The sequence below is a fragment of the Nematolebias whitei genome, chromosome 6, assembly GCF_014905685.2.
Source record: "Nematolebias whitei isolate Nwh7 chromosome 6, NemWhi1, whole genome shotgun sequence".
Taxonomy (NCBI): domain Eukaryota; kingdom Metazoa; phylum Chordata; class Actinopteri; order Cyprinodontiformes; family Rivulidae; genus Nematolebias; species Nematolebias whitei.
This window is the reverse complement of record NC_056503.1, coordinates 22,466,164-22,476,622: the sequence shown is the minus strand read 5'-3', so window position 1 is coordinate 22,476,622 and position 10,459 is coordinate 22,466,164. Positions and strand designations below refer to the sequence as shown.

The following is a 10,459-nucleotide window of genomic DNA, read 5'->3' as shown; positions in this document are numbered from 1 at the left end:
CACACACACACACACACACACACACACACACACACACACAAACACACACACACACACACACACACTCACCACAGAACTGCTTAAATAGATCCTACCATGTGGCGAAAATATCCCAGTTTTTGTCTCTCCTCCTCAGTTTTCTGTATTGGTCCACTCTATCTGCTCCAAGTGGATTTAAACAGAACATCTCCACAACTCAGTCCAGCGGTCAGACCCATTCTGCAGCTTTGGCACCTACAAGTTTAAACATTGAACAAATGAAAGTGTTCTGCACAGAGGATCATACTTTCATCCAGAGATTTTGGGAAGCTCAGTGATTTTTAAACAATTTGTCAGGCCTCTGACCTTTGTACTGACAACCACTGAGCATTGCTGTTTCTGGAACCTCACTGAAGGAACGTCAGCGGCAGGAATGCATGCTGAACTTAGTCAGTGTTTAGTACATGTGAACTTCAGAGAAAAACAGGTGTCAACATTACACAGTGCAACTATAACAAATGAAAGAAAGACACAAGTGCTTGATCAAAATGTATCATGCTCTTTGTAAATAATGCAGTTTATCAAATTATTTTAAGATTAACTATAATGCTAAGGGCTAAAGAGTGATTAAAATGTTCTGTTTCATTAATGATGCTTTCAGCAAAAAATGTGAAGGTATGACAGATTAAATTATTCCTTCTGGGTGCAAATTTTTACATGACAAGAAAAGCAATTGATATTGAGCCTCTTGTCTGTAGAACTATATCAACTCTGGTTCTTCAGCTTTCTCAGTGAAAACACAAAGTTTTCCCTGCAGGAGAGTTGATTCTCTCAGAGAAACTGGTCCCAGAAACCAGAACAGAACATGTTTGGACCTTTAGTGATGCTCTGATTCCTGCTTTATGAATGAGTGTAAGGCACATGTGGAACAACATTAGCCAAGGTCTTTTTGAAGAAATAACTCATGTACAAAACCACAACTTGAAAGTGACATTTAATTGATTCAAATGATAATGATAGGTGATATTGTCTTTGAGTTTTCCTGTTTGGGTTTCTTCTCTTTGGCCCCAATTAGGATATCCACATTACTCCAGGGCCTGTCTAAACAGTAAAGTACAGTAAGGACTGGCCATGGAGCAATGTGGATATCATAACTGGGCCTTCCTGAAAGCAGAGAAGAAACCCAAACAGGACTCCAGTCAGCCATCAGGTGAAAAGGAGGAACCCAGACCCAGACCAGTGGTCATTCCATATGTTCAGAGAAGCTGAGACGTTTGTTTTCCACAAACAGAGTAATATTGTGTATGCTGTTCAGTGTCAGGAGGGTGACCAGTCTTACATCAGGGAAACTAAGCAGCCACTGGCCAAAAGGATGGCCCAGCACAGAAGATCAACATCATCAGGCCAGGATTCTGTGGTCTACACTCATCTCCAGGCCAGCGGTCACTCTTTCAGGGATGAAGATGTTCACATCCTGGACAGAGAGGAACGATGGTTTGAGAGAGGAGTAAAGGAGGCCATCTTTGTGAAAATAAACCGTCCATCATTAAACAGGGGTGGAGGCCTCCGTGTTCAACTGTCCCCCTCTTACAATGCTGTGATTGCTAGTATCAGTAGCTTTGTTTACATGTGCAAAATTATTTGACCGGATTGAAATGTTTTCAGATTAAATAATTCAAATGTATCGTTTACATGAGCACAATCCGTTCACGACGAGCGTTTACATGCAGCGGGCTTTTATTCAGAATAGATGTACTGACATGCACAGAGTGGTAAACACTCCTTAAAAAAATAAAACAAAGAAGTACTACTTCCGTGATGAACGTAATCAATCCTGAGCGCCCAAAATGGACCCGTGCCAGGTTTTAATGACGGTGGAGACGTCACTGCACTCCCTGATTGAGCTACAGGTAATACAGATCATTTTGAGCTCTTTCGAAGTTTCTAGTAGAAATGTGTTGCTCACTGACCCGTTTAATTTAACCCGCTAGTTATCATCTAGCCAGGCTGAAAAATGAGGTAGACATAGGTCACACATGCGCAGTCAGGTCAGTTTTCCACAGTCAGAAAAAAACTGAACAGATTAGGTGTTTACAAGCACACTGTTCAGATTATGAATCAGCATAAACCACTCATCTCATTCTGATTACAAATTTTTTCGGATCGAGCTGAATCAACAAAAATAATTCAAATGGGGTGTTTACATGACACATTTTTATTCCAAATGGCCGTTTAATCTGATTACTTATGCCAAGAACCAGGGTTTTGGATTCAAAATAGCCAGACACAGGAGTGCAAAAACAAGAACAGTTTTTAGTTATTATAGGCTGTGGGAGCAAAGTCAGGATCAGCTGAGTTGACAGTCTTCACAGGCAGATGGAGAGTCACCTGTCAAGTCTGCAGCGATGACGTCACTGGTCTTGTGCAGAGCAGCTGCAATAACGTGGTTTGAGGGGCAAATCCAATAACGGGGTCCGGTTGACAGAGCAGGGGTCATGAACAGGAAGGCAGAGGTCCAGATTCAAAATCCAAAAACTTAATCCCAGAGTCGTGGTCATAGACTGAAGAGGAGGTTGTTACCGTGATCAAAGAGGCAGAGCAGAATCAGATGAGGAGCAGGCAAAAACAACCATTACAACTTATGTCCATACAGTATAAACATAGCTCATGGTTTCTGGAGTCCACCCTCTCCCCCGTCACTCGTCTGAGGCAGCCATGGTTCAAAACATCAAAGTTCATGCTCACTAATCCAGGTATAAAATCCAACAAAGTTAAGTCAGGTCCTCTGAACGTTTTTTTGTTGTTGTTGTTGAAACGTTTCATTTTTCAAAACCATCTTATCACCAACAAACTGGATGTCCCACTATGTGAGTGTTCTACCTATGGGACTGAGTTTGTTGTGACTCTTTGGACTGATGAAGTGTTTTCAATGAAAGATGAAACGTTTCAACGAAAAGAAACTGTCCAGATGACCTGACTGAACTTTGTTGAACCTTTACTTAAGTTTTAGCCATTTTCAAAGAAAGGTTGCTTATGTTCCACCGTACTTTTACCTGTTATATCTCCAGTCTGTGCAGCGACTTCTTACAGATCAGAGTGATCCTCGTCAGATCAGCAGACCTGATGATCTGATTGGGGTTGTGCCTTGTTGCACAGTCTGAGTCATCGGTGTAAAGCAGCAGACTGAGCACACCTCAGGGTTCAGTGTTCTAGTTGAAAGTTCTTACAATGATCAGATCACAATGTCTTGTTCAGACTGTAAATAAATAAATGGTCAGACACTGAGATTTATCTTGGTGTTCTAAAGCAGAATTCCAGAAACATCATCGTCTATCACCACTCCTATCTGTTAATTCAGACTCTGCAGACATGGCGGGAGTGTTTGACAGGTTCTGGGTGATACTTAGATCTTTCTGTGTGCACTTGTTGTCTAAACACAAGTAATTAACATTTACTGTCCTGTTCTTTCCTTTGTTTCTCCTTCATTGTGCGTTTGTCTGTCTGTGCTCGTCTTTTTCCATCCCCTGTGTGAATGTGGTACCTCCAAACACAAATGGCGGTCCATATCTGTGACAGGTATGACATGTCAGGCTCGGAGCTCCTACCTGGACACTGAGGTGCTGTGGGGCTACCGCTTCACACCCGTTCTATCTCTGGAGAAGGGCTTCTACGAGGTGGACTACAACAACTTCCACGAAATCTACGAGACCAACACGCCCACCTGCAGCGCCAAGGAGCTAGCCACTGAGTTTCGGGATGAGCCACTTTTGCCTCAGCTTCCACTCCTAAGCCCTGAGCCCAAAACTCTTACTTTTGACCACCTGGACCGCCTGTCAACACTGGATCCACTAAGCCAGGATGAGGCGAACAGGGAGAGGGGTTTAGGGAGTGACAGAGGAGAGAACAATGGCTCAGCTGCTGCTCTGGGGGAGCAGCCTCTGGTTGATGCACTTCCTGACTGAAGGGCCAAATCAGCCAAAAACCCCATGAAAGACTGAATGGTAGAATGCTTCTTTGAATCAATGGCCATCTTGTTCCAGTGCAGCTCCAGGAGACAGAAGCCTTCTGACTCATGCAATATTCCTCTATGAGAGTGTCCATCTATAGCTTAGATTGGTTTGGTAGGCTAATAAGTATGCATACAGATACGCACATGTACAATATCTGTATTTACTCTTCAAGGTTTCAGATCGTCTTTTTATATTCACAATGACCACTTACTGCGCTGACTCATAGCTTTTAGTTTTATTACGTAAACTTGAGCTAAACCCGGTAGCCCTGACAGCTCACCATTGGCTTATTATGGATACTCCAATATTCTCGTTTTAGTGTGCATTAACTCAGCCTTATTTAACTCCCAATGAGAAGTACTGTTTAAGCAGCCTCATAACGCGACAGCAGCTTGCATACAGTAATCGAATCTTGCTTCAATTTATTCCCTTAAATGTGGTCAGTTATAGTTTCCTGTTTGTGTCAGCATTGTTAATCCACGTCAGAATTCTCTACAGCTGGGATGTAAAAGATGGGATTTCTTGTTTGCGGGAAAGGAGCTGTGTGTCATCCAGGTTCCAGTTTAGTTTTCTTTGATTTTCGGTTGTTTGTTCCAAATATCATGCACACACTGGGAGTCTTCACCCTAAAAAAACTGATAGTAAACCTTTTTATATTTGCTCTTTTAGGACTTTACCAGTAAAAATAGACAAATTCCATATAAGCTACTGACTTGACTCTTTTGAAAACTTTTGGGCTCATTAGTGATTTTTTTGTATTTCCCTCTGCACAAACTGAAACATTAAATTCAAGTCTCTGTTCCTTGGAGCATAAAGCACAAATTCCTCTGAAGGGGGGCAGCCATATTGAGCCCCCCCAACATCAAGCTTCTGCTGCTGGCTGAAGCATGTCAGTTCTGGTTAAAGAGGCAATCAAATGTATTCAGATATTAAAAATTTATGCTCACCTTCAAGTTGAAATTCTCCCTTTTTATACACCTTATACAGTATATGAACATTTTAAATGCTTAACCAGCAATATAAAAAAACGTGTTTCATTTAAGGTTTATTTTACTGTAAATGTCAACATTTAAAGAAATAAGAGCTTTGGTATTGAGATAAAGTGTTTTATCTCAAGAGGAAAACTATCTGAATAACTCGTTTGCTTTTCTTTTTTTTTAATTGCTCATTTAAACATCACTCTTCCTTTATGCCTTATGAAGTCCAACACATTTTGTCCAAATATGCACTTTGGTTCTGTTCAGAAAACCACTCCTGGGTTTTTACTTGACATTAATCATAATTGTTGTGACCTACGATACATTTTATTTTATTTAAAACACACAGCAGGCGTGCATGAATTAAGCCTTACTCCCTCTTTGTTGAGTACATTTAACACAGTAAAAATAACAACAGGGTACTTTTTAGGCATGCGAGTTAAGACAATTCTTCAATAAACATTAACAGGTCATCCTCAACCTATCATATAACAGAAGTATATTTTAGATACCAGAAAAAACAGTTCAGATCTTTTGAAGTCAATTTGTGTAGAGTCGTGTTTATCTTAGTGGTTGAAAAATTTTAACAACTTCTGTTGAGAGAAATGGTGATTTTTCTGATTAGACTGATGAGCTAATGGCTGGTCGGAAGGGACTAAAGGCCAAGATGAATTGCTTCCATCTTAAAATGTTGTTTAGAAGGAATTTGAAGGTTATTTGCAATTTCAAAGAGTGGCAGCAGCAGTTAGCTGTAGCACTTCCAGTGTAGCCTGAAGGACTTTTCAGAATATTTCAGCCAAAATCCTCCCAGTAAGCCTTTAACATAAAACTGACAGCAGTGGAAATGTGTACAAACCAGGGTTTGTATGAGCAATGAGTTTGGAGTTGACCCTACTCTAACTAGCCATTAGCTCATCAGCCTGCTCAGAATCAACTTTTCTTTCTCCAAACTGAGATCAGAGAACTGTCTACAGCAGGTAAGATGTTTATTGTTTGCTAACCTTTCTACAGAACCACACTTCAAAAAACCTAAACTTTCTCTTTAAACGTCCAGGTCCCAGTTCTGTTTTTTGATGTACGCTCATCCTCTCTCTTTTTGAACCATCACATTGCAGCACGTGACTGTGTGTAAACTGTCAAACCATTTGTTGGTGAAGAGAGAGGCAGAGATTACCGTTCATTCCTGGGATGATGTTTGTTTTCTGCGTGTTCTCATGGGAATAAACATAATATGGCCAAAACATAATGTCTTTTTCTGCAATGTTTGCACGAATAAACCCACTGTACGTGTGAGTGGATTATACAATATATCCCTTATAAGGGATGCAACATTAACTCAAAACAGTGGCTAATTATATTAGCTATTGCTGGATCAACTGTGAAGACATTTACTATTTTCCCTACAAGCTTTGGGATAAAACCACAGGTTTGCAATTATTTGACCTAAAATCTGGCAATGCCATGCATCTTGTCATGAAAAATAAATTTAGAAACCTCAGCACAATCCCAAACTTTACTACACTGCCGTGCTCTTGAGGCCGAGGAAACAATCATCCACATTAAAGTAAACGAGATACAACTTTTAATCCAACATTTATAAGATCATAAAATAATGCATTCCTATCCGTAATGCCTTTTGTTTTAAACTTTGTTACTAAACTTTTGTTTTTTTATTTTAGCTCACTAGGTGGTGCTTTTTTTTTTTGAGAGCCTCTGAAAGAATCTACAGGCAAAAGTTCAACTCATCCCGACAGAGGTACGCCTTCCTCGACCAGAGTTGCTGCAGCGTCCCACCTCTCATCTCGACTGACAAAATTGTTTTAGTTTGGATGTAAAGAGTAAACACTCACTTGGCATGTGCAGAAGTCAGCATTTAGCCTGGAGAAGCTGTTTCACATGCATGCAGGCTGCAGAATCAGACGCTCCATTACTGACAGCGGTCAACTGCTGTTGGTTTATCCGAAGGCAGGAAGTAATTAGCAGGTGTAGCATACACCTGCAGCTCACTCGTATTTCCATGTCAGTACAGATGAAAACCATTTTTTAAACTAGCAGTTCTATTATGGGCAGAGGTGAATAAATATGAAGAAAAACAAAATTTAAAAATGAAAATTTGATTAGAAAAAAAAACTCCATGTTTGAAGACCAGGAGACGAGCTAAAAACAAGACATTTTCATTTACTGGATCTGAATGGTCCGGAGGTAAATGGTAAATGGACTGTACTTATATAGCGCCTTTCTGTCTCATGAAGACACTCAAAGCGCTTTACACTACAATCTGTGTCCTCATCTACCCATTCATACAGCACTCTGCTAGATCTCTACAAAGCTAATGGAACAAGTCATTCTAAAGAGACTAATCAGAGCTTTATCACATTCATACACCAATGGGACACACATGGGTGGCAATGAGGGGTTCAGTGTCTTGCCCAGGGACACTTCGGCATGTGACTACTGGTGGATTTGAACCCCCAACTCTTGCATTGGAGGATGACTGCTCTAACCACTCAGCCACAGCCGCCCAGGTCTGAAGGATCTTCCCAAAACTCTGAACTAGAAGTTTAAATACATTCTATTTTGGGCATACCAAAGAGAGACAATAGCTTTTCTTCAGAAATTGCTGTAAAATAAATATTTTGTGAAAATTTTAAAACTGAAATTTGGACTTTTTCTAAACAAAAGATCTTTAAAGAGTTTAAAAAACATATATAATTTAACTTTGAACATTTTTATTTGAGGCTGAGATACCTCTAAAAGCCTGAGAAGTTTATTGTGGAATTAAAATATTAAAATAGTATTGTAATCAGTTATAGAAGGTGGTGGGTTTTCCCCTGAGGGACATGAATATAGTCAGACAAGCCGAGGGTTAAACATGTGTTGTATATATAATACATTTTTTATTGCTTTTTTTTTTTTTTTTTTTTACAACAAATAAGGCAAAAATGTGGTATTGGTTATCATTTAAAAATTTTATTTGATATATGGAAACAATTTTATGACCTAAACATCAGGAATCACTGATCTGACAGACACAATCTGCAGGGGTTCCTAACCCTGCTCCTTGAGGAACACCATCCTGCATATCCTGATGCATGCTCAATAATCCAGGTTGAAAAATCTAACAAAGTTAAATCTGGTCCTCTGGACATTCAAAAAAACAAAACAAAGTAAAACAACAAAAAAATGTAGAAACGTTTCGTCTCCATCCGAAAGACTTCCTCAGTCTGCGGTGCTGCATAGTTTAGTTGTTCCTCTGCTTCATCACACCTGATTTTAATGAATGGGTGATTAGCAGGCTTCTGCAAAACTTGAGAAAGTAATTAAATCACTGAATCAGGTGTGTTGGAGCAGAGAAACAAGTAAGATGCAGGATGGTGTTCCTCAGGGACCAGGGTTGGAACCACTGAGCAGCTGAGATGTGACCGGTACCAGCTCAGGCTCAAACTGAGTGTTCAGAACACTTTGACCTGCCTCACGACGAGAGCCAGGTCACCCAGGACTGTTCTCAGCAGGACTTGTGTGACTCATGAAGTTTAGCCAGTGAACAGACCCCTATCCTCACAAGGATCCTACTAAACAATCAGTGGATTGGGTCATAAAAAAATAAAGTAAAACATTTACTAAAGTTTTCCGTGACCCAAAATGGAATAAGCGGGTAAAGAAAATGGATGGATGGATGGATTTACTAAAGTTTTATGTACCTTGTTTGTGTACCAAGAAAATAAACAAAAGAGAGTCTGAGGACATTTATGTTCTTCAAAATCTGCCCAAGAAAGTAGAATTAGTCCTCAGTATGTAGAAAATGTGGTGATTCTGGTTGTAAGCTGACAGAGTTGTACAAATATATATATTTAAATTATTTCAATTCTAATAAGTTTCTTTCCTGCTGACATTTTTGATTTGGAGCCAACTTTTTTTTAAGTCACACTGTGTCCATGTTTTAATGGCAGACCCTATAAGACCCTTTTTATGACAGTAGACAAAGAGACGTGTTTATTGTAAAACTAAACAAAAGCAGAAATGATGCAGTTAGACCATAAAACAGTGAAATTAAACAGCATATCTGGTCTATTATTTTAACATTTTAGAGTTTGTCAAACAATAACCTCAGCTGAATCTGTTTCACGGTCGATTCTTCAGCAGCTTTTCTTATTTTAGTTGTGTTTTCAGTTGACTCATCAGACTACATTTACTTTATTTACTGTAACACAAGTCAGTTCAGTCTGACGGACATAGCTCAGAAACCCTCAAACTAACACTATTAAATTAAATCCAGTTGGAAAAATACAGAAATCAATTTTGATGAACAGGAAGCTTTAATTTTAATTCATTCAACCTTTATTTATACAGATTAATTCCATTGAGCCTCGAGGACTCATTTACAAGAGAGACCTGAATGACCTAATGACTAGACCTGCTAGACAAGAATGAAACTTTAGAATATGGCAAAGATTTTCCATCAAACAATGCTGAAGATTGTGGGTATGAAAAGGATCAGATGTCCATCACATACTGACTAGTTTCACATGAAAAAAAACACTACAGCAATAAAGTAAAGCCCCTTGTCTATAGTACCTTATCACCATGACTTGACTCAGTTCGGTACAGTTTTGATCCCTTTTCTGCTACAAATTATTCATGGAACCGGCACCTTTTTTGGTCCCTTCTTCTCAAGGGTACCAAGCAAGCAGAGCCGGCACCAAAACATGACATCAGAACACTGTCGGTCACTGATTGGTCAGGGGGCGGAGTCACTAGAGGGATTTGAGAGTTTTTTAAAACATTCAATCGGCCATTTGCAATTACTGGTGTTCGAACTCAAGGAGCAATTGGACCTATTTTTAAGATTTTAAAAACAATAATGACAACATGGTGGTCTAAGGCTGAAGTGCAGGTGTTTTTTTGTGCTTGGTGGCTGACGACAAAATTCAGCGCAAGCTAGATGGAGCTCCGCCAGTCCCCAACTTTGTCCTCTCTACTGGAGCCTCTGAGTCCCCTCAGGTCGTGCAGGGCGTCATCTCCCTGGCTCCGAGCTCCGCTGGTCACCTCGGAAGATCCTCTGTGATGCCGACTCGGGGCTCGAGCTCCAGATCCCGGCCTTACATGCTCTGCGTGCTCCGAGCTCCATTGGTCACCACAGAGGATCATTCAAGCTGCTGACTCGCAGAAGGCCGTTGCCCGGTCCCCGGCCTCGCTTGCTTAAGAAGGCTGAACCCCGAGTCCGGCAAATGAGTGGACCGGGATGGGTCTGGGACGGAGGGTGGAAACAATTTTTTAAAAACATTTTATGTATAAAACATTTTTTGTTTGTTTGTTTGTTTTTATTCATCAGTGAAGATTTAAAAAAAAAGTAAATAAACTGTGCTGGATTTATCATGAAATTCTGTTTTCACTTTAATGACTATTAAATAATCTGTTAAAGTTAACTCAGCTGAAAAATCATAAAAAGACACAAAATTATTGGATCTCTCAGGAATATTTCCCTAAAACATG

At 40.0% G+C, this 10,459-nt stretch overlaps 1 protein-coding gene across 1 annotated transcript in view; it reads left to right on the top strand.

Annotated features, from left to right (window-relative positions):
- The window catches only part of kcnj5 (potassium inwardly rectifying channel subfamily J member 5), a 51,694-nt gene extending 47,495 nt beyond the window's left edge, over positions 1–4,199 (top strand). Inside the window, exon 4 of the mRNA XM_037678110.1 lies at positions 3,556–4,199. Coding sequence (XP_037534038.1) covers positions 3,556–3,941 — 386 coding nt within the window. The 3' untranslated portion in view covers positions 3,942–4,199. The remainder of the gene's footprint in view (positions 1–3,555) is intronic.
- Positions 4,200–10,459: the final 6,260 nt, after the last annotated feature.